General features: G+C 59.9%; 1 protein-coding gene across 6 annotated transcripts in view; it reads left to right on the top strand.

Moving 5' to 3' along the window:
* Positions 1–3,033: 3,033 nt before the first annotated feature.
* RIPOR1 (RHO family interacting cell polarization regulator 1) overlaps positions 3,034–23,653 on the top strand; it is a 31,640-nt gene continuing 11,020 nt past the window's right edge. The window contains exons 1-3 of one of the 6 annotated variants that reach the window (XM_064723248.1): positions 3,034–3,167; positions 3,930–4,357; positions 23,191–23,317. In XM_064723248.1, the coding sequence (XP_064579318.1) occupies positions 23,217–23,317 (101 nt within the window). In that variant the 5' untranslated portion in view covers positions 3,034–3,167; positions 3,930–4,357; positions 23,191–23,216. Of the gene's footprint in view, positions 3,168–3,929; positions 4,358–12,419; positions 12,567–16,037; positions 16,120–17,684; positions 17,833–20,348; positions 20,371–23,190; positions 23,318–23,653 lie in introns of those variants that run through there. The other 5 variants (XM_064723247.1, XM_064723245.1, XM_064723251.1 and 2 more) reach the window with 5 other exon arrangements.

Here is a 23,653-nt window from a genome sequence, read left to right on the forward strand (position 1 = left end):
TCTTGGAGATGTTTTTCCAACCGAAATGATCCTGTGATCCAAGCAGTCTGCCTGCCTTGTCTTCAGCTGCTCTGAGCTGAAGGGGACATATAACTCACCCAAAGCTCTGCTGTCCTGCCTGGCTGCAGGGTGTGCCTGGTCTCTGCCATGCTTCCACCAAAGCATGGTGTATTTGCCATAGATTTCTTGAGATGACCTTGTGCTGGATATGCTGTCTTTGGGAGTAGCCTCGTGGTTGGAATGGGAAGACCTGGCACTAAAGTCCAGTTCTGCAATCCCAGGCAGACAGCTCTTGCCACAGTGGTGCCCCAGCTGGGCATGGTACCCCTGGGAGGGGGAAATCTGGTCCCATGGGGATCACAGCATGGGAACGGCACTTCTGTGGGATGGAGAAACTGAGAACCTTAATAAGGTGGGCTGGGCAGCCCTTGACTGCAGGAATTTGACCAGGAAGTGGTAACAACCCCAGATAAATGGATTTTGGGGTGGTATTGGGGCTTTGCCCCTTCTGGAAAGAACTTCTCTTAAAGGAGCATGGCCAAAAGGAGCCAGGACTCCTGCAAAACCAAGCCTGGTCTCTGGTGGGCAGGGCAACCTGGCCTGCAGGACAGGCAACCCCCCGCTGTGCCCACCAGAGGCCACCACCTTTTCTTTCTCATCTGGAGGACCAGCTGAAGCATCTGTGTCCCTCTGGGTCTGGGCTATGGTTTTACCTCTTTCTGGAGTGGCAGCTTGCCTGCCACCAAGAGCTTTCCTGGGAATCTTGAGGCCATGCCCCACCTGGCTGTGCCAGAGGAGCTGTTTTCCCCATCCCCAGGCTGAAGTGCTCTTTTCAAAGCCTGTGCTGTGCCTTCCAAGGCCCTCAGGAGCCAGCACTGCCAGCAGAGCACCCACATGAGGCACCCACTGCTGCACAGGTGCCCCCTGCCAGGGAGACACTGACCTCGGGAACCTCATCCTCAGGGGAGCTCTGAACCATCTGGGCTCTTCCACACAATTCAGCCACCTGATTTCCCATGTCAATGCTTGTTCTTTTCTTTCCCAGCTCATATCTCTGGCACGAGCGGTCAGTGCCAACTTGGGCACCTCCCTATCAGCGCTGCAATGGCAGCAGGAGGAGGGGAATCCCTGGGAAGGAATGGCTGAGGGACAGGAGCGTGGGTGAGGGGCCTGATGCTGGCAGTGCATTGCTGGGCTCAGAGACACGGCCAAGCCTCCCCCGAGTGCCCTCCCTGCCCCTTGGCAGAGCTTCTCCTGCCCCAGTTACTCCACACAAGCCAGCTGGAGCCCAGCCAGTCACCACAGGCTGGCTCCATGCCCATCTCTCTCCGTGTTCCTCCCTTCTGTCCCACTCCACGTGCTGGATCCTGGGAGATGAACAATGTCAGGGATCCCACCAAGGATTGCTGACAGTTCGCAGTCACCGTCCCCCTTGTGGCCATTGCCAGCCCCATGAGATGTGTGTCACTGCTCCCTTGGGAACACGCAGGAGACAGGACTGCTGACAGCTGGGACAGGCTCCATCACCTGGGGCATCACCTGGGATGTGCTCAGGTCACCAGGGCATGGACAGCCCTGTGTTCTGAAGGTGGTAGGAGGAGGAGTGGGAAGCTGTGCAGGTGGAGTCCAGTCTGGCAGTACTGGACACAGCTCCTGGGCAGAACTAACCCCAGGCACTGCTGGCAGTGGTGTCCCTTTGGGTGCTGGGATAGCAGACCAGTTCTGGGCAGAGCCAAGCAGAAACAGGTCAGCTGATCCTATTTTTCAAGCCAACACTAAACTGGAGGAGGATGACCCAGCTTGGACCTCTCTGCAACTGGGATTCAGCCCTGGTGAGTGCTTTGCCTTTACAAGTGCAGCCAGGTGCTCTCCAGGAGCCCATCCTTCCACCCTCTGAGACAAGGGAGCACATGCTGGAGCTAAGCCACCAGGGACTGTGCCACCCATGATAACTTGGAGGCCAGGGACCCCTGAGAACTTTAAGGTGCTGCAGAGCACGTGTTCTTCAGGAAACCTCAGAAAAGGCCAGATGGGCAGGTCTCCCTGCTCAAATGCTTGCCAAGTGGTGTTGGCTTTTCCTTTACACAAGTTCCGGGTGTTTGTGCTCATGGAGTTGATTATCTCCCCGTTTCCTCTCCTGCCTGATGTTTCCTGCCTCCCTCCCTCCCTTTTGCTGGTTTTGCCCTTTGTGTCAGGCTTATTTCCTGGCTCTGGGAAGTGTCAGACCTCAGTGTCCTCCCTGCCCCTGGGATGGCAGCACATAGCCCTGTGTTCTTTCACTGGGTGCACTTCAGTGCCCCAGGAGACCCTTGAGCTCCCAGCTCCCCCTGACCAGCTAGCTGTTTGAACAGAGCAAGTGTGATTTAGGATCCATCTGCTTTTACCAGCTGATCCAGCTCTATTCTGAAGCTGGGGCACAGGTGCCAGCATTGGTTTCAGCAGTAGGGAAAGCCAGACAACTCCTTGAGGACTCTTCCTGAGGCTGCACAGGGTCATGGAAACATATCTGGGGACTTCCAGAGACCATGGGTGGGGAAGCTGTCACCCAGAGCAGCTCAGACAGCCTCCCCCAGCCTCTCTGGAGCCAGGGTAACATCTGGGGGTAAACATCTCTCTGCTCCAGGGAGCCCAGCTCTCCAGGCTCAGTGATGGGAAAGGCCCACATTTCCCAGGCTCTTCCAGTAGCTGCCTTATTCACCAATATCCACTGGCAAAAACTTGCACCAGGAGCTGGAGTCAGGCAGGTCTGTGGGTTGGGGTAGGAGCACTGAGGACATCAGGACTCCTGACCTGACTTGCCAGGATCAGGGCAAGATTCATTTTGAGAGACACCCAAGTGGGGCAAATGGCAGCAGGCACAGCCTCTGTGAAAGGCACAGGCTGCTGCAGGAGGAGAGGGTCAAAAAGCGGAAACGAAACGGAAAAGGGCTGCTCCTGTGAGAGCCGTGCAGCTGCGGAGGTGGAGCACAGGCAGGTCACAATCAGCCGCGCACGAGGAAGTGCTGGGACAGCAGCCAGCGTGGCCAGGCTGCAGCAGCTCCAGGTGCTGCAGAGCTTTGTTGAGAAGGACCAGGAGCAGAGGCAATCAGAACTGCAGGGACCTCAGCCAGGACCTGGAGATCCCCTTTGCAGGAGTCGTCTTCCAGCCAAAACTTCCTTCTGCCAAGGTGTGGGCGCTGTCTGGGATGGAGGGGATGGGGCAGCAGGACGGACACTGTGGGTGGGGACCATGTGCTGGGTGCCACTGTGGTACTGGGGGGCTCTGAGGCCTGGGTGACCATTCCCGGAGACCCCAGCAAGACCAGTGGGAAACACTGATGCTGGGAAGGCTGGACTGTCTGGGAGTGCAGGGTTTGGGGGGTGCTGGGGTCCGGGGCTGCCATCAAAGCACAGGGACCCAACTTGTGTCCGTGAGAAATGAGGCTCTGGAGGGGGAATGACCCGGTCCCTGCAGCACCAGGGCTGCTGAGGAAGCCGAGTGGGACCAGCAGATAATGTGCTGAGGCTTCCTCCTGCACAGCTGCAGCTGCAGGGCTGGGGTTGCTCCATTGCTATCAGCCCCTGCAGAGCCCCGTCCATCCCTTCTCCCTCCCTTATTATTGTTTGCCGGGAGGAAGCAGCTCACCCAAGTCCCACCTCAAGCTTTTAACCCACTGATGCCTGCCCTGATGCTCTCCACTCCCATCAGCCAGAGCCAGGCAGACTCCACATCTGCCCTGGGAGGATGGTTTCGTACTGGGAGCTTGCTCCAGGCTGTACCTCCCTGGCAACCAGAAGCACCCCTTGACTCATCTCCCCAAAGCCACCTTGTCTCCCATGGGTCTCCCACAACCCCTTTCTGAGAGGGCAGACACTGGCATTGCCACCTCTAAGGGCCTGAAAGCTTTAGATACCATCATTCCCTCCTTCCTTTCTCTTCCCCTTTTTAGCTGGTTGGATCCTGTCTTCTGCTTCCTCTGGAAGCCCCCTAGTCTGCTGGGGGGCACCATGGAGACAGCAGCTTTACCAGCTTCACACAGACTTAACCCAAACCCCTAATAAGGGGTTTGGAGGAAATCCATCTTGAGGAAGAAAAATGCAGCACTTCTCCAGCTTTGTTTGACAGGCTGGGATTTAATCAAACCCTGGGATGTCCAGAAGTGCTCCCTGGGGAAGTGGAAATCAGACAGAACATCTCAGCAGCCTTCTCCAGATTGTCATCTTCTCACACAACTGAGCTCTGCCAAATTTTCCCCACTTCTCGACTAGCAAGGAGGGGACATCAGTGTCCCATCAGCACAGGCTGGGCTGTGCCCTCCCTGGTGATGACCACCGAGGGACACCTTTCCTGAGCATCAGTGTCCCTGCAGGAGCAGAGGTAGGTCAGCCACTGCTGAGCTTGATGGGGTGAGCAGAGATCCTCCCTGTCCCCTGTGAATGTATCACAGATGTTGATGAGCCCATCACATGCCCCCAGTACCCCCTAAGAATAAACCAGTCTGCTCTGTGCCCTGGGGCCCTGACACTGCCACACCCATGGATCTTCAAAAAAAAACCCGTTTGGGAGCACAGGAGGGTGCACCCATGGGTCACAGAGAGGTGCTCACCCTTCCTCCCACAGCTGGGCTCTGCCCATGCCTGTTCCCCCAGGGATGCCCACAAAAGGGATGATCCCTTGGCCATAGCACCCAGTCCTGCTCTGCAGGGTCCTGCCAGGGGTTTGGAGCAGGTCAGCTTCTCCCTGCCCATCCCAGGGCACCAGCTGGGCCTGAATTTCCAGCTTGGGCAGAACAAGTTCCTGGGTGGCTGCACTTGGAGCTGGCACAGTGCCGAGATGCCAGCTTGCCTGACCAGTGCTGTGAGCATGGGGGGGGCCTGTGGGAATGGTGGTGGGGCTCAGCCAGGCATGCCATGGGCTGGGCCAGGCTTCCTGCTGCTGTCTGCAGGACAGGAGTTGCTAGAGGGGTCATCTCCTCAGGCCCCAGAATGTCAGCAGTCAAATGTATCTGTTCCAGCTCCTGACCCAGACCTGCTGCCCTGGAGCATCTTCCCCTCCCTTGTTCTCTCGGGGGAGTGGAGTTAAGACCCTGTGGGATGGCAAGAGCAAGCATCCAAGCTCATTGTAATGAGTTCTCTCCCCCATGTCCCTCTCCTTGGAGCCAGGGAAGTGACGCTGGGGAGGAACTTGGCTTCTCTTGTTTGTTATTACAGGATAAAATTACCCTTTAAAGCAGAGCCAGTGCTGTCAGGGCTGCATACCATCCGGGAACATCGCTCCTTCCAGCGGCTCCACACACTTCTGGCTATTGTGCTTGCACAGAGCCAGCCCAGCCCTGGTCACAGCAAGGGGGACACAGGTGGGGGGATCCAAAAAGAAGCTTCCAGGCTCTTTTCCCACCCTGGGAAGTTTGGGAGCATAGGGAAAAGGCCTCTATGTGAAGAGGAGAGCTTTTGTGACTCTGGGATGTGTGGAAAAGAGGAGCAGAAAGCAAGGGCTGGGAGCAGTGAAAGGGAAGGGGGAGCTGGATGTCACTGGGATGTTTTGGGGTTTCTCTTATCTCCTGGGATGCTCACTCTGGCTCAGCTGGGGACCCTGTGGTAGGGCAGCCTGCTGCTTGCTGCTGTGTGCAGGCTGGGCAGTGGCGAGCAGCTGGCACCCATCTCACCACACATCTCACCGCCCTACAAGCCCAGTGGCAGCTCAGCATCTCCAGGCAGTGTGAGCTGGGAAGAAGGCTGGCTTCTCCTTCAAGCTCCAGCCTCTGTCTGTGGGGGTCTCAAATCCAGGGGATCCCTCTCTCCTGTGAGCTGGATCCCCAGGAGACACCCAGCACCCCGAGGCTTTGGAGGACATGGGCTTTCCTTAGCAGCAACCTGGCCACCTCTGGAAGTGTCTGGGAGCTCGCTCAGGGTTTGACTGCCCCATGCTGAGCCATGACGTGCCCGTGGGGTGGAGGGGAAGGAAGCTGGCCCGGTGGAGCCGAGCCAGGGAGAGCTTCCTGCAGGGAGCTGCAGCCTCCAGTGCCTCCCGTGCTGCCGCAGGATGGAAGGAGGAAAGAGACTGTGCGAGCCCGAGCGGGATGGAAGGCAGGAGGAGAGCTATGAGAGCCCGAGCGGGATGGAAGGCAGGAGGAGAGCTATGAGAGCCCGAGCGGGATGGAAAGCAATAGGAGAGCTGTGAGAGCCCGAGCGGGATGGAAGGCAGGAGAGCTGTGCGAGCCCGAGCGGGATAGAAAGCAGGAGGAGAGCTGTGTGAGCCCGAGCGGGATGGAAGGCAGGAGGAGAGCTGTGAGAGCCAGAGCGGGATGGAAAGCAGGAGGAGAGCTATGAGAGCCCGAGCGGATGAAGCAGGAGAGCGTGACCCCGAGCGGGATGAAAGCAGGAGGAGAGCTGTGTGAGCCCGAGCGGGATGGAAGGCAGGAGGGGCTGGAGAGGGGGAAGGAGGAGAGCTGTGCGAGCCCGAGCGGGATAGAAAGCAGGAGGAGAGCTGTGAGAGCCAGAGCGGGATGGAAAGCAGGAGGAGAGCTGTGAGAGCCCTTTGCAGCCGCTCCCCAGCCTGGCATCCGCCGGCTCGGAGCCGCTCAGGAGGCGAACGCCAGCTGGGCCCTGACACCGCCACCTCAGCCCTCAGCGGGGTGTCGAGGGAAGCCTGACTCATCCCCAGCAGGAGAATCTGAGACTTGCAGATGTAAACAGAGCTGGCCCTCGCATGCCAGGACATGTGACAGATACAGGAGAGACCTGCTGGAGCCGCAGCCTGGGGCTGGTGGCATTCACACATGTGTTAGAGGCATGAACAAGAGCTGGAACGGGCCCTGCTCAGGAACATCACTTGGGTGGGGAGGATGTGGCAGGATCCCTGCTATCAGCCTATCCTCCCTCTGCTACCCCTACCCCATTGGCAGCTTTTAGCAGCTCGTTTTAGTCCTGGTCTTTCTGTTTGACTGCCACTGCTTTCCTCCAGGGACACCTTTCCCAGTACAAATCCATTTGGGCCAGCAGCTCAGGAGAGGTACAATAGCTGCAGGATGACCAGGGCAATGGTGGCCTCACCACCTCTGGAAGTATTAAAAAAAAGTATGGATGGGACATCTGAGGGATGTGGTTTAATGGTGGGCTTGACAGTGTGGGGTTAATGGACTTGATGATCTTAAAGGTTTTTTCCAATCTTAATTTTTCCATGAGAGCAAAACTCCTGAGATGCCACCCCACAGTACCAGCTTCAGAAGCAGAGTGCAGCCTGTGGTGTCAGGCGGTCTCCCTGCATGTTGTGCTGGGATGGAGAGAGCATGGAAATGCCAGTCTGGGAGCACAGAGGCTCCACAAGTGCCTGTTCCATCTCAGGAGCAGGAATCACTCAGAAACCTCACAGTTATTCAACACACTCTCCAGCACGTGATTTCCCTTGGGTTTAGATGTGCCATGCTGTGGGCTCCAGGCTGGGAGAGCTGCAGGCCAGTGGGGAGAGGAGATATCACAGCCACTTCCTATCCTTGCTTACCCTGCACAGCCGGTTTCATTTCCTTAATCCCCATCCCAGCATTTTCTTTGTTGTTTTCTTTGGAGGGGAGGGAGCTTTGCTGGAGGCTGCTGCTCACTGCAGTGCAGGAAGCACTTTCACACTCTGGGAGACCAGCGTGGACTGGTCTGTTCCCAGTGGGCTCACTCTGCTCTTGGGTGCACCAGATGCTGCTCACGGGGGGACAGGGACCCCACCTCAGCAGTGGAGCACATCAGAGTGTGTGTGGGATCCCCTGCCCTGCTTGGGAGGACTATATTTACATGCATTTGCATACAGCTCTGCCAGATTTGCAGACTCAGCCCTGCTAAAACACCTTGTGCTCCAAACGGCCTTTTGCTCTCACATCCTTACATCACCAGCTTTGGGGCAATGTGTTCCTACCTCAGCCAAGCTTTGCTTCACCTGGTTTAATGTTGAGTCCTCAAGGCTGCAGACACCTCAGCTGTGCCATTGCCCAGCTGTGCCAGTTGCCCTGCCACTGGCTATGTCTGCTGGGCTGGGCTGGTTTTGGGCTTGCCCACAAGCTCAGCCTTCCTGCTCAGTGTTGGACAACAGCAAGGGACTGCAGGAATCTTGTGAATCATGGATACTTTTGGAGTGATCCTGTGGGTGTGTGTGAGAGCTGGTTCCTGCTGTGCTGAGATGGGCATGGCTGCCAGCTTGCAGGAGGAGGAGTGGTCCCAGGGGCTGTTCAGCACCCCAGGCTGAGCTGGGACAGCAGTTGGAGATGCTGCCAGCAACTTTCCTGGGGTGGAGAAGGGAGTTAGGAGGTGGGGACAGCTGGTTGGTGGCCAGAGAGTCTGGACCAGTGCTGTTCTGCAGCTCCTTACCCTCCTGGCCCATGCTGGGGCTGAACCTGATGAAGTCACAGTCTGGATGTCCTGGCTTTGCTGCAAAGCCCTGACCTGGACTCCAGATTTCTGGCCAAAGTCTGGGAGAGCTGACCAGCACCCATTGCTGGCCAACACTGAGTGGGTTTGCAGCCACTCTGGGGGTATCCTATCTTTCCTTTTCCTGGCCCTATGAGCAGGCAAAGTGCTGGGACACACAATTCTGCCCCATGGAAAGGTTCAGGCTGGGTCAGGGCTGCGGCCCAGCCTGCTGCCGTGAGCTGGCCCCGAGTGTGTTGGGGAAGGTTTTCCAGCAGAGCTCAGAGGACCTGCTGGCACAGCCTTTCTGTGCTGCTGGCCAGTTCCCGAGCACGGCCAGGGCTCTGGTGAGTCAGCTGGAGCGGCAGCTCACATTGCTCATGCTGCATCAGTGCTGCCCTGGCTCCTTCATATTTTACCAGGTGGCGTTTTCCAAAAATGCGCAGCTGGAGGGATGGGGAGCTCAGTGCTGGGATGCTGGATGCTGATCTCCAAGGTGGTGGCAGGGATGGTGGCAGGGTTGGTGGCAGGCTCTGTGGAGGCGCCTCAGCTGCTCACAGGGGCGGTGGCTGGGCTCTGAGTGTGCTCAGCATTCGTGGCTGTCCCGGTGCAAGGCTTGGAGCCCCAGCCTGTGTGTGCCTTGCTCCAGCAGGAATGCTGAGCACGCAGCAGCTCCAGCCTGGAGCCAAGGGCTGGCCTCCAGCCCTCCGGAGAGAGGGGAGAGGAAGACATGGCTCCAGGCCCAGCCTGCAGTGAGAAGAGCAATTTGGGCAGAGACCTGTGGTGCGGGGCTGCTCTGACAGCTCAGGCCTTTCTCTGCACCATGGAGTGGCTGCAGGCAGCTGGCACGGCTGCTGCTGAAGCTGCCAGGAGCAGGGGAATGTGCTTGGAGTGGTCTCGGGTCACAGGCTCTGGAAAGGTTGGATCCTGTGCTGGGAGGAGCTCATTAATGCCAGCAGGTTCTCAGACAAAGTGCCCTTGGGCTCAGGGACTCTGTCCTGCACCAATGCCCAGCTTCCCAAGCTGACTGCTGGGAAGGCTCCTTCAGTGACAGGAGCCAGGGGTATCCATATCCATGCTGGGAGGGTTAGCCCAGGAGTATCTGTATCCATAATGAAAGGATTAAACCAGGAGTACCCATGCATAGCCATGCTGGCAAGATTAGCACAGGAGTATCCATATCCATAAAGAAAGGGTTAAACCAAGATTATCTGCATCCATGCTGGGAAGGTTAACCTAGGAGTATCCAAATCCATGCTGGGAGGTTTAACTCCTTCCTGCCAGCAGGCACCATACCTCCATAATTTCAGGAGGGAGTTTTGGAGGGCAGGCAGGCCAGGGGTGCTGCTGGAACTTGGGCAGGAGCCTGTCCTTGTTTTTGTTTGCCAAGCTGGTCCGTGCTGAGCAAGCTCCCAGAGCAGGCAGTGCAGTGTGCCAGCTCTGACCTTGGCACAGGGAGTGCTTGGCTCCCCAGCTCAGCCTGGCAGGGCAGCAGGCTGAGGGGAGGGTGCAGTCCCCTCTCCTGCTGTCTCTGCAGGGCTGCTCCCCAGCAGCAACCAGGAATGGGGCTTAACTTGGGATGGTGGTGCATAGGTAAGTGGAATGTGGTGGTGTGGGTCAGTCTACCCCCAGGCACCCCAAGTTTTTACTGAGAAGGAGGTCAAACCCTGGAACAGACCTCCTGGAGAGGTGGTCAGTGTCCCAAGCATGTCAGTGCCTCAGAGGCATTTGGACAATGCCCTTAACAACATGCTTTAACTTTGTGTCAGACCTAAATTGCTCAGGTACTTGGTCCCAATAATCCTTGGATGTCACTTTCAACTGAAAATTTTCAGTGGTGACACCATGTACAGGGTGTGGGTGGGATCCAGCCCCACACTTGATCCAGGGGGGATGCTGGTCAGGTGGTGACAGAGTGGCACAGTGGTGCTGACCACGCCAAGCACAAGGTGGGTCACCCTGGTAGTACAGGGATGGTGTGGCACTGGACCTGGGTTCAGAATGGATTGAGAGCAGCCCTGAGGAGAAGGGCTTGGGGGTATTGGTTGTGCAAGAAGCTCAACATGACCTGGCCATGTGTGCTGGCAGCCCAGAAAGCCAAACGTACTCTGGGGTCCATCCTCAGCAGAGTGGGCAACTGGCCGAGAGAGGAGATTCTGCCCTTCTGCTCTGCTCTGCTGAGATCCCATCTGCAGCACTGCATTCAGTCTGGGGCCCCAAAATAAGAAGAATGTGAACCTATTTGAGCAAGTCCAGAGGAGGCCATGAAGATGCCCAAAGGTCTGGAGCATCTCTGCTGTGGAGACAGGCTCAGGGAGTAGGGGCAGTTCAGCCTGGAGATGAGAAGGCTCCAGCGAGACCTTGGGGTCCTTTCCAGTACCTAAAAGGGCAGAAGAAGACGTGAAGAGGGACTGTAGACAAGAACACAGAGTGCCAGGACAAGGGGGGTGGCTTTGAAGTAACAGAGGGCAGGATTGGATTGGACATTAGGAAGAAATTCTTCCCTGTGAAGGTGGGGAGGCCCTGGCACAGGCTGTGCAGAGAAGCTGTGGCTGTCCTGTTCCTGGAAGTGTTCAAGGCCAGGTTATGTGAGGCTTGGAGTAACCTGATTTAGTGAAAGGAGTCCCTGCTCATGGCAGGGGGCTGGAACCAGGTGGTCTTTAAGGTCTCTTCCAACCCAAACTATTCTGGGATTCATCAACCACATGGCTTGGTGAATCCACCCTGGCAGCCTCTCCCTGTTGGCCTTTTGGCTTTTCCCTGGTGGCCTCAGGACCTGCTGTCCCTTCTCCCATCTTTGCATCACTTCTCCTTCAGTGCAACCAGGCCAGCCTGGAGAACTGGGCTGGGAGCTGGGACGCCCTGGTTCTCACCGAGCAACCTTGGCAGCAAATGCTCTGCTCCTTGATGTGGCCCCAGGAGAGTGAGAGTGGTGCAATGATCTCCTTGTCACTGATATTGCCCTGCTCCACTGGGCTCCAAGACCTGATGATGGTCTAATTAGTATTTCTGCCTCACAGCGCTGGTGGGAGCACTGCTCAGCCTTGTCCTTGCATGGAGGGTGTCTCACCAGGGCTGCAAAGGCTCCAGTTCCACTTAAAACTGGGTCAACTTGGTAAGATCTAGGACAGGTAGGAGAAAGATGGACTTGGGAGAAAGGAGAGGGGCAGGGTGCAGCCCCCCAACAGGCATGTGTCTTCCTCACCCCTCCACCCTCAGGGATGCTCAGAGGTGCCGGGGTTTAGGAAGTGGACTGACAGCTGTGGAAGCAGCACGGTGTGACTGTGGCATCCCTCGGGTGACAGCCTGCATTTAGACTGCCACTGGCTGGGGAAGCTGGGAGTGCTCATCTGCTGCTTCCCTAGGATGTTGGAAGCTGGTGGGATGGGAAATATGGATCAGTGTCAATGCTCTGCTCCCCCAGAGTGCACTTTCTGACTGGGAGAGGTCAGAGTATGGCTCAGTTGGACGCAGGAGCTGACGGGGGAAAGGAGGGTGAGGTGCTGGGTGTCACAGAGCTGGGAGCAAGGATGTTTGGGTGTTCCCTCTGCCACCGACTGAGTGACTGCACAGCCTTGGTCATGGCACTTCACTGCTGGAATGTGAAACATGCCCGGGGTCCCTCAGAGAGCACTGAAGCCTGGGAGGCTGTGGTGGCCCTTGTGGGGGGACACGGGGGCGGTGAGGGAGGAGGTATTGCTCCGGCCATCGCTTCCCTGGCAAGGGGAGGCTGTGGGCGCTGTGTGCGGCAGGAAGGCCAGCAGCAGCCTGGGGCCGAGCAAGCCGGGCTGCCCCCACTGCCCTCGCCCCGGGGGAGGTGGGATCCTGCTCCGGCTCACGGTGGGGCTTGTGGACCCCGGGAATGCTGACGGGCCGGCGGGTGTGGAACCCCGCGGGCCGGGCGGCGGTGGCGGTGGCGGCGGTGGCGATGGCGGTGTCGGTGTCGGCAGCGGTGTCGCTCGCCTCGGGGAGGGAGGTGCTCCCGTCCATGCAGCTGCCATTGGCGCTGGCTGGGCCGTGGTTTCCTGCCGAAATCACATGGCTCCCGCGTTTCCATGGAGAGAGCCGGGGTGGGCGCTGCCAAGAGCCTGCACGAACTCCCCGCTTGCTCCCGTCCATGGGAGTGGAACAAAGGGGATGCACCGAGCCAGGCCCGCTTTCGCCCCGCGCCTCGCCCCTCGCCTCTCCTGGGACATGTGAGTGCCACCCGCACCTCCGCACCCCGCGGGCACGGGGGGGTCGGGGGGAGCGGGGTCGGTGGCCCTGGCAGGGTTACACCCTTGGGGGGCCACGTCGCCGCAAGCCACCGCCCGCCCGCCCGCCCGCGTCCCCTCTGCCGCCAGCCCCGCTGGGCGCCCCACGCCGCGCTGGGGGCTCCGGGCTGGGCGGGAGGGCAGGGACGGAGACACGGATACGGACACGGACACGGGCTCCGCTCCTCCGCCCCACTGCAGAGCAAAGCGATCCTCCGCGCTCCGGCCGGCACCGTGGCCGGAGCCGCCCGCAGAAGGAGCCGCCTGACAGTGGGGTATCAGGGCGAGCAGCCCCAATGTCACCCCCCGACCCTCTCTGGGACAGATCAGCTTCTCCAGCCGCTCTTTCGCTGCCGGGTTTGGAATGACGCTGGTGGCACAAACCGTGCCCGGCCCCGAATCCCTCGGGACTCCAGGCAGGGGTGCGGGCAGGGGTACGGCAGGCGAAGGAGAAGCTGCCCGTGCCCATATAGGGCCGTGCCCGAGCGCCGGAGCGCTGATCCCGCGGCAGAGGCTGCAGCCATCGCCCCATGGAGCCCCGCGCCCCGGGACCCGCCGGGCTCCCCGGGGACCTGGGTGCACCGTGTCAGCTGGGTGCTGCCTCCTCCTCCCCTCCGGGGCAGCGGCGGGAGGAATGCTCGGGGGAATTAATGACACAGATCTCGCTTTGTTGCTGGCCCGATCCTCCTGTCTCCCAGCCCTTCCCAGCCTGCCAAGAAGTGCTCGGGAAGGCCTCGCACCATTAACCCTTCCCCCGCCGCACCTCCGGCCATCCCAGGGCATGCAAACAGCCTCAGCGGGTTTTGCCCTTGCCGCATTCCCAGAGGAGATTCCCGAGGGCACTGGGAAGTCCTGGGCATCCTATAAACCCCGTATCTCCCGTCTCCTGGCTGGTGGCCTTGCTGCGTCCCCCGGGCAGGGCTGGGACGCGAGGCTGTGACGCCGCGCAAAATCCGGCAGTGCAGGGCTTGTCACCGGCTTGTCACCAGTGGCGTTGCCTCCTCTCGGCTCGCTCGTGAGGATCCCCGGTGCCTTGCCACAGTCCCCTGGGTGGAGAGGAGCTGTGGTGGTGTCTTGGTATCCCTGGCATGGTGGTGGCTGAGTCCCCATGGAGGACATGTCATGATGGGGTTGAGCTTGGAAATGGGGGCGGCAATAGACATGGCAGGGATCGGGGATGTCAATGGGAGCAGCTCAGAGGTGTTGGGGTGCAACCAGGGGATAGCTGTTGATCTGCAGTGGTGAGGACAGGGATATCTCTTCCCAAGGCTTGCTGAGCTCCTGGTCAGAGCGGCTGTTTTGCCCGGGACTCTGCTGGCTGGGTTGCAGCAGGATGCCTGCGATGGGCATTGGACGGGAGGAGTTGGATGGGTGTAGGGTGTCCCCCAGGAATGTCATCAGGCTGGGATCCAGAACGTGCCCGTGGCTGAGGCTCCTGCCATGACACTGACCTAAAGGACAGGACCCTGGGAAACCCATGGCAGGCAGGGAGCAGCTGGCATTCGAGATCCCCTGGGCACAGTGAAGGCAGCCCAAGCGCTGGCTTTGCGTGGGCTGAGGGCAGCGCTGGGCTGGGACGAGCTCCCCGCCGCGTGCTTTGGGGTTATTTATAGGGCTGCCATTTATATCGCTTCTATTTCTGCAGCCGTGTGGGGACTATGCGAGGAAGGAGGGGGGAGGGCTCCAGTCTGCCACCGCCCTGTGCCCAGCCCCTCCAGGAAGGGATGCTGCCACAGCTTGGGGCCAGCCTGGCTGGGGGCAGAGCCTGGCTTGGCACGAGGGCTGGTCCTCCTCCAGCCCTCAGGGCATCCACTTGTGGAGAAAACTCTGCGTTGGGCTCTCAGGATTTTTTGGAGTTGGCTTTGCCAGTTTTAGCAGAAAGTAAAGTCCGAGAAGTCAGCTGTAGCACTGTGGTGGGGGTGACCACCTGCAGCTCCAGGACCAGCTGTCCCAGACCAGGACAGGTCACTTGATCCCTTACTCTGCTTCTTCAAGCTGTGGCTCTGTGGTCTTCTTGCCAAAATTGTCATCTCCTGACTTCTCTCAGGACTCCCCCATGGCCAAGAACTTTTTGGTCCCTCACCAGACTGATTCCATCTCCACAAACCTTTTGGGCCAGCCAAGACTTTTGACACTGACTGAGGCTGATCTATGCCCTTTCCTGTCAGGTTTCCAGCTGTGGTGACATTCCCAGCCACTCAAAGATGTCTGTGGAGTACTTGTCCAAAACAACCTGAAATAGCTTCTTCATCACCTCGGCCTTTGGTGCTGGTGCCACTAAGGCAGCGTTGAATTGGGGATGGTGGCTTCTCCAGGGGTTAGGTGGGCACAGATTCAGTGCTGGTGGTCCCTGGGAGCAGGGAGAGGCTGGAGAGTTTCCCTGGAACTCTGCTGGCAGGATGTGGGATCTATGGGAAGCTGGGCAGGGAAGTGGGAATAACCTGCTGGATTTTTCTGCCTGTGCACAAACTGGCCGTGGCTGTAGGTGTGTGTCCAAGCATGGCTGCCCAGGGAGTGTTTGCATGTTCAGCTGTTGTGGTTGGGGTGGGGATGCCCCAGGCCTGGTACCAGGAAGGCATAAAGGGACATTGCCAAAAAGGGAGCACCTGGGGCATTACACCCACAACATCCCTGCTACAGAGGAGGGATTGAGGCAGCCACCCTGGCAGGTTGAGCTGAGCCAGAGTGGTGAATATGCAGGGAAACCTCCTGAGTTGAAGAGTCACATGGAGATGTCCCCTTCCTTGCACCCACTCCCTATTCCCAGCCCGGAACAGGGACTCATTTAACTCAATTACCACCCTGGCGCTGCTGGCGTGGCTTGTGCCCTTCCTCTGCCCTCCTTTGGCAAGGTGTCCTGAGCTGTCAGGCCCTGCCAAGTGCCTTGCAGGGTGCTGTGAGGTGCTCAGAGGGCACGGCTGATGGCATGTGTCCTTCTCTGGTACCCTCTGCCACTTTTGGAATGCCCAGCCCTGTCTCCTGCCTGCTCCTGGTGGTCTCCCCAAGGGTGATGCCCGGGATGGTGCCATGCCAGGCACCTCACCCATGTGTCAGCTGCCACACAGATCCCCCTGGGACTGCAGGCTGGGGAGAGGCAGAGTCCCCACAAGCAGCACAGCCTGGCTGCCACCCCTCTGCGAGGGAAGCCTGGAAGTCCCTCACTCTGTGTGACACCGGGGAAAGCCCCTCCCGCAGCCGGGGCAGCTTTAGCGTGGCTTTCTCATTAACCTTTAATGAGAACAAACAAGCTGGCATGGCCGTGGCTGCGGGCGCGCTCCTGGCCGTGTGCCGGCCGCGGGCTCCACACGCTGCCAGCCAGGGCAGGCTCTGCTCAGGGAGGGATGGCCGGGGCCGGGGCGGTGCCGCAGTGATGCCATTCCCGGGGGAATCAGCACGGGGTGAAAAGCCGCCGGTGGCCACTGCCCGCGGCAGCCGCCAGGATGGGACTCTGCCCGGCGGTGGGGAGAGCCAGGGGGATGCATCGTGTCCGGGAGAGGTAGGAGACGTGATCTTAGTGCGGCTTCTGGAAGGCTGGGGTGGAGATGGGCTGCTGGCTCCTCATGGCGCTGGCTCTGAGGCTGGCGGGCACCTGGGATGGTTTTTCTTTGGATGCTTCTCAGAGCCAGCCCAGCCTCACCTCCAGCTGCTCTCTCAATGTGGCTGATGCTGTGCTTGAGGGTGGCCTGGGTCACAGCATTCTCTGGTGACACTGCTGCAACCTCAGCTCTGCAGGCCTGACTGTGGCTGGCTCCAGAGTCACCTGTGGGTGCCCACAGTGGGGCAGCCATGCCACCATACGTGGGAACCCCTGACGCTTCTTGTCCCCTACGGGACCTGCTCTGTGCTGGGGAAGCAATCCCACGACAGGCTCATTCTCTAGGGGAGGGGTTAACTTTGTGGGAGGACCTCCTATCTACAAGGACCCCCAAGACTCTGTCTCAGTGCTTTTCCTCCTGAACCTGTCCTGACCTTGCTCTAAAATCAGCAGCAAACAGGAAAGGAGCCTGGGAGGGAGGTGTTTCTTCCTGCTCCAGTGACGTGGTGAGGGGCAGCTGATCCCAGCCTGGACAGAGCTGGCTGCTCCAGCCTTTGTCTGACCTGGAGGGGGGTTGCAGTCTTGGGTATTCCCAGGACCAGGGCTGAAGCATGGTGACATCTGTGCCACAGAGTCTCCTGGTTGTTTAGGGCACTAAACAGGGAGCGGTGGGCCTGAGAGCTGCTGCTGGCTGCTGGCATTGGCATGGAGGGCAGGTGGGTCTGCCACACTGCGCTGTGGGAGCTGGACCCCCATGGAAAGCAGGACAGACATTCCCACATGGGAGCTGCACCCCAGCATCTTTGGAGAGCCCTTTGATAAGCCCTGGCTGAAGTGAGCTCCTCCAAGGCTTTGGATACTCAGGATACAAAGTAGGGACTTTAGAGCAAGGAAACTCTTTTCCCAGTGGCTCCTGGGTCTTGGAGGATGCCCACAGGCATACCACGGGATTGCATGTTGTGGGAAGCCTACAGCAAAGCCACGGTGATTTTATATATGCACAAATATAACTATATATATTTATTATATTTATATATACTTATATTTAAACCCAAGCAATGCAGAAGCAAGCGGCAGCGGTGTGAGCATCAGCTGCCCACGGCTTTGTGCCTGCCCGCAGTGGAGCCGGCGGGGACGGGGGCGAGGGGCTGTGCATCCCCCGCCCAGCCCCGGGTGCAGCTCAGCGCCGGCGGGGCGATCGGCAGGGCGGTGTGTGCTGGCCCTGGGTGTCGGCAGGAGCGGGGGTCTCCAAGGGAAGCGATCGGAGAGGGGCTGGAGCGGGGGGGGCGGTTTGCAGTGTGTTCCCCTCCCTTCCACCCGTGCCTCAGTTTCCCTAGGGGGGCGGTGGGGAGGGAAGCATAGGGACCGAGGTGTGCTGTGCTCCGGGTGTAGCCGGTGCTGGTGGGGCCCCTTCCCTGCAGGGGGGTCACGCATCCTCCCGTGTCCTCCCATCCTCCGTCCCCTTGAGTCACGCCGGGGCTGCGGCGCTGGGCAGTGATGTCAGCCCGCGGGCAGGGGAAGCGGGGGAGGAGACTGCTGCCCGGGGGGGCCCTCCGGCCACGGCCCCTGCACTCGGCGGACAGACGGCATGAGAGAACAACAACCGCCCGGGACGCTGAGCCCAGCCCGAGGGGGATGTGCTGCCGCAGCACGCCATGAATGGCAATCCGAAAGGTACCGAGCACCGGCAGCCCTGGGCTCCCCGGTGAACTGCGATAATTTGGGGTCCTCCAGCCGTTCGGGGCTCCCGGGGTGACGTGGCTGGGCTCCAGCGGGGTTTTTTGGGGTGAGGGGTTTTCTTGAGGGGAAAGCTCTCCCTGACAGGGACACCAAGGACACACGCACCCACCGCCTGCAAGGCACGCGGTTGTCACTGCGGGTTGCAGTGTCAGGATGTCAGGGTGTCAGGACAGGGTCTCCGTGCAGGATAGAACCCCCTGGCTGCCTGATCTGCTCTTGCCTGCACTGAGATCCACCGAGTCTCAAGGCAGGAGAGGGGCCACAGCTGCCAGCTGCTCTGGGGTGATGCACTCCTGATGCCAGGGCAGCACCCGATGCCATGACAGCACAGTTTTCCTCTGCAAACTGTTTCTGCCCCAGTTACACCCCCATGTCTGATGAAGACAAACAGAGCCCATCTCTATGTCTCCCTGGCAGGGTGGCCCCAGGAGATCTGGGCAGAACAGAGGGCCTTGGGGTTGCTTTTGTGCACTTGGACCAAGTTGTCCAGGCAGGATTTGTGGGGGCAGCTACTGGTACCCAGCAGAGCACTCTGGAGATAAGGATGTCCGGGGGAAGGTGGCATGTGGGACCTCCACAAGGTTATGCCAGTCCCAGGAGGATTCTTCCAGAGGTTCCCAGCACTTCTGAGAGGGATCACAGCCCACTCAGGAGCAGAGTCTGGTGCCCATGGCCAGGATGCAGCCCCATCTCACAGGGTACAGAGATGAGCAGTGTCTGTGGGGATCCTGACTGGGTGGATGCTTGGTTTGTGCCTTCGGTGGTGGGGGACTCACTTCACCAGGACCACTGTAGTCCTGGGCTTGTTCCCAGGAGCCATCCTAGAGCACACACTGGGCTTGAGCTTTGCCAGCCCCTGGGAAGCCCCCTGCCCCAGTGGTGGCCGCTTCCCCGCGTTACAGTTTGGGTTTGCATCTGCTCCTGGCCCGAGACAGGGAGCCCGTGGGATGAGTGGCAGGGTCGGGGCTGTGAGCCCCCCCAAGGAGCTGGCTGTGAGTGTCCGCCTGTGCCGTGCCCTGCCCTTCCTCAGGGATACTCCGCGGGGTAAATAAGCACTTCCTCCAATTCTTCCCATTCGCAGCTCCTTCCCTTTCCTGCTGCCCTCCCACTTGGCCCAAGGAGCCAGCAGCCTCCCCTGGCCGCAGGGGCGGATATCAGCGCCATGTCCCTGCTGCCATGGGGCTGAGAGCACCCAGCACCCATCCACCCCGAACTGCCGAGAGCACCCAGCACCCAAACAACCAAACCATCATTCCCTGTTCCCGTGGGGGCTGTGGGGCTGTGACCTTATGGCTGAGACTTTCTCTCCGGGTGAGTCACGGGAGCCCGGATGCCATTCACTGACTCATCTGACTCCCAAAAGCCCCCGATCCCTCTCCTTGCCCAGCACGGGAAGGCACCGGGGGTGTCCTGCCTTCCTGGAGGAGAGGCAGAGAGCGGAGAGGTCAGGGAAGAGGCGGCTCTCAGGCTCCTTGTGACCAAGGCGTGATGGCTTCGGTCCCCGGATGCTCCCATCCTCTGTGCTAAGGAGGATGAGGCGTGATGGGAGGGAAGAGCAGCTCCAGCCCACGCTGGGAGCCGGCCAAGGGCCGTGCCGGGGCCGGAAGGGGCCGCCGGGGGCCGGGGTACGTGCCTGGGCTGGGGCAGCGGGGCCGCAGCTGTGCAAACACGGACGCAGCGCTGCTCCCGGGGGAGCCGAGCCAGTGGGCTGCGTTCACAGGCTCCCGAGGTCACCCCCGCCGTGCGCCCAGGTGTCACCCAGAGGTGCTGGGACAGGATCCCCCCACTTGGCCCAGACACCACGGGCAGGCTGGATGGTCCTGTGGCCATCGTGGCCTCCCCCACTGAGGGACAATGTGCCCTGCTGTGCCCCGGGGATGTCCGGAGTGCCATCAGTGCAGGGACCACAGCCCACCCCCCTTGGGTGCCCTGGGTGCTGCTCCTTGGTCCTGGGTGTCTTCCCTGAGGTGAGGATGCTGGAGCCTGCTGGGTTGGTCACCCTGGGCATTGGTGGCCTTCAGTGAGTGGCATCCCTGGAAGTGCTGGTCAGAGCACCCCCAGTTCCAGGGCTGCAGGGCTGGGGACTCAGGGGGAGCCAGTTTGGGGCGTCTCCGACCAGGGCAGTGTTGATAAACCCGCCGGAGCGACCTGAGGCTGGTGTCTGAGTGTCGGAAACAGAAACCAGCTGGGACCAACCCAGCCGGTCGGACTGCCCCCTCCGCTGCTCAGACCAGCATTCTTGGGATCCCAATCATCTCCAGAGCACCGGGCGTCGAGAGAGGAGCCGGCAGCCGGGCTGGAGAGCCCCGGGGTGGGCTCCAGCACCCCGTGCTGTGCTGCTTGTTCAGCTGCTCGCTGCCCTTCTGGCCGCTGCCCACGGGCGGTGCTGGCCAAGGACGGACAGAGGGACACACTCCCAGGATTGCGTTTCCTGCGCTGGGAGATCTGGAGGCAGTCTGTGGCACGGAAAAGGTGAACAGCTTGGTCGGGAGGCAGGTTTGTTAGCACTGAGCCCTAACGCAGGGCAGGGGGCGGTGGGGCTTGCTGGGACTGAATCTTTGGGGCAGGACCTTTTCTGCTCAGGAGAGAGAAAGGATGTGCTTGGGGCTTTAGCCCATGGCAGGGACATGAGTGTGCCGGTGCTCTGCTGGTGCCAGCCTCATGGTAAGCCTGGCACGGGGCTCACCAGGCTGGGTGAGATACGGTGCCCAGTGGTCCCTTCCAAGCATGCCCCGGGCTCTGCTCCCTGCGGGGGCTGGCTGTGCTGCTGGTACCAGGTACCTCTTATCTCGGTAATGTCAGGAATGCACTATGCTGGGGATTTTTCCTCCTCTGTGAGCCAAGCCCGAGAGTGCCAGGAACAGAGACCCCACATTGTGCCTGCCCTTCCTCTTGCAGGGAGTGCTGCCCTTCAGCACCCGGCTGGGTGTGGTGCTGGGCTGGAGCATCCTTGGGGCTCCTGGAGCATCCTTGGGGCTCCTGGAGCATCACTCCTGCAGAGCAGGGTTATGGTGTCCCCCTCCCCTGAGGGGGCTTGGGGTCCTGGCGCAGGATCTTGGTTGCAGGGTGCCAGGTCTGGGGATGCAGGGTGCCATGGTTCATCGTGGTGGATGTTTGGGGGAGAGCTGGGTCCAGGACTGGAGTGCAGGGATGTGGTCCTGTCTGCAGCCACTGCTCCCTGTGCTAGTGAGGGAGCCTCCAGTGCTTTGGAGCAGGACCCAGCATGGCACAAGTGTCTGCTGGAGTCTCTGGGGTGCCTGGGGAGGTGGCTGCAGATTGCTCTGAGTTGTGCTGGGGCATCAGTCCCCTCCAGCACACCCAGCATCCTTTTCCCCCTCCTGCATCCTCCTCCCCTTGATGCTCTCAGCATCTTTCTGACAACCTCAGCATCCTTCCCCAGTTCAGGCTTCTGCCTGGGAAACACTCCTTAGAGGTCCCTCTGTGCTCCAAAGTGGCAATGTGGGCTGGAGAAAGATGGGTTGGCAGGACTGTCCTCACCCTGAACTGTGACCTGCCCCACACATGAGAGCCTTGTCCTGTGGGTGGTGGGTGGCTGAGCCACTGTAGCACGGGAGCCACAGGCCCTCCTTGCTCAGTGGGGAGCAGATTAAAGAGCCCTGCAGAGGGTAATCTGCCCAGGCCTGCAGGTCAGCCGGGCTGCCAGGGATTACAGCTCTTGGTAATGAGCTTAATTGGGACAGTGTTGTCCTGGAAAATGGAGGGACTGGCACCCAGATAACGCTGTGTCCGTGGGACCGGAGTGGCTCTGTGGTGTGGGCTGGGACACGAGTCCCAAGGGGGAACCAGATGGACCTGCTGCCTCCTGGCTCCACTGGGATAGAGGTGAGTGGTGCTGGTGGTTAGCTCTGACTGCAGATGGCTCCGGCACATCCTGGGTGCTGCAAATCCCTGGCCCCAGCCTGGTGTGCGGGGTGGTGACGGACACAGTGCTGGGGGGATGCCTGCCTGTGGCTGAGTGGGTGTGAACCGTGTGGGACCAGGCTGAGCTGCGCTCCTGGGCATGGAGAAGGAGTGGGGATGGGATGGAGTGGGGGTGGAAGCCCCAGCAGTGCCTGTGTCCCTGCGCTGTTCACTGTCGGCCATGCTGGAGACAGGAGGAGAGGCAAAGTGAGCTCCTTAGGATGGAGGGAGGTGGCTCTGGCTCAGTCTGTCAGCCAGGGAAGCTGTGCATCCCTGGGGTCCTGCCTGGCTGTCCCTGGTGGTGTGTGACTGCTGGGCACCGTGTGGGCTCATCCCCAGCAGCTGCCACAGCTCTGCTCAGGGCTGGCTGAAGCAGAGGGATTGACCTGCCATCAGTGGTGGCCAGAATGAAGTGGAGCATCCTGCGTCCTGCTTCTCCGTGCTGCCCTGTAGGCTGGGCTCCTTCCTGTGCACAGCTGCCATTGCTGGGGTTGGCAGGGCCAGGAGCCCTGTTCTCCCCTGCTCTTGCCTTGTCCTTTGGGCTGCCCTCCCCAAGGCCCAGCCCTGGCCAGGGCTACAGGGATGGTTCCTGTGATGCAGAGTGGCAGCCAGGTGCAGACCCAGAAAACTGCTCTATCCCTGACTGGCATCAACTGCATTGGCTGTGGTGGGGACAGGCAGCTCATGGTTTCAAGGTTCCTGGTGCTGTCACTGCCACGAGCAGAGGACAGGGTGCAGCAGCCTTGGGGCTGGACACGTGTGGCCTGCACAGACTTTCCAGGGTTTGGCAGGGAATGGCTTGGCCTTTTCTTCCCCCATGCAGAGCTCCTGGCAAAGCTGGGAACTTTCCCAAGTGCTTTGTTGTCCTTGGGTTTCCCTCCTGGTTGCTGGAGTGAGAGGAAGCAAGTGAGGAGTCAGCGAAGGGCTGGGCAGCTGAGTCCAGCCCTGTGCCTTTCCTGCCCCTGCACATGGTGGCATGGGTGACAACGGACATAGGAGAAGGTGGGGTTCAGGAGGAGGTGTCTGGGCTTGGGCACTGTGTAGAGTTTGCCATGGATGTATCTGGGAAAGGCCATGGTAGGCACCAGGCATCAGCCCCTTTCTGTAATTCCCACAGGGCCAACCTGGGACATGTCTGGGTGTGCCCACTGAGAGCTCCCAGTGCCCAGAGCCCCACTTCACCAAGGGCAGTATCTCTGGGGACAGCATGGGGTCTGTGTCCCAGTGCCACCAGGAGCATTCTTGGACTGAGAGAGGGGAAAATCTCCCATCCCATGGTCCGTGGGTGCTATTCTCACTGCTGATGGCAGTCTTGCCTGCATGTGTGTCCTCACTGTGCTGCTGGTGACCCTGATGTGTCATTGTCCCCAGGGCGGCCCTCCAGGTCACACTCAACGATGTCACTGTCTGTGCGCCCGCAGCGCCGAGTCCTCGTCACCAAGATCAATAGGAGCCAGTCCTTCGCCGGAGTGAACTCATCGGCCGACCGGCCCTTCAGGTACGAGATGGCTGCTCATGCTGCCTGCCACGGGCAATGGGGACAGGCTGGGGCTCTGTGGGGACCTGCTGTGCATCCTGAGGCTCTTTTCCATCCAGCTGTCCCAGCATCTCCCTCAGGGATCTTTTTGGTAGCCAGGGGTTGTTGCACAGGGGGTGCAGGGAACACTGAGGCCATGTGAGACATCCCAACCTTCTGCCATGCCATGCCCCAGCTGGGATGAGGACCCTGCAGCCCTGTGGCTGCTGCCACGAGAGCATAAGAGAGAAGGCAGGTGTAGCTCACCTCATTCTTCAACCAGCTCCTAAGACCTTCCCTGTGACCACCTCATATTTT

The sequence above is a fragment of the Zonotrichia leucophrys genome, chromosome 11, assembly GCF_028769735.1.
Source record: "Zonotrichia leucophrys gambelii isolate GWCS_2022_RI chromosome 11, RI_Zleu_2.0, whole genome shotgun sequence".
In the NCBI taxonomy this organism is placed as follows: domain Eukaryota; kingdom Metazoa; phylum Chordata; class Aves; order Passeriformes; family Passerellidae; genus Zonotrichia; species Zonotrichia leucophrys.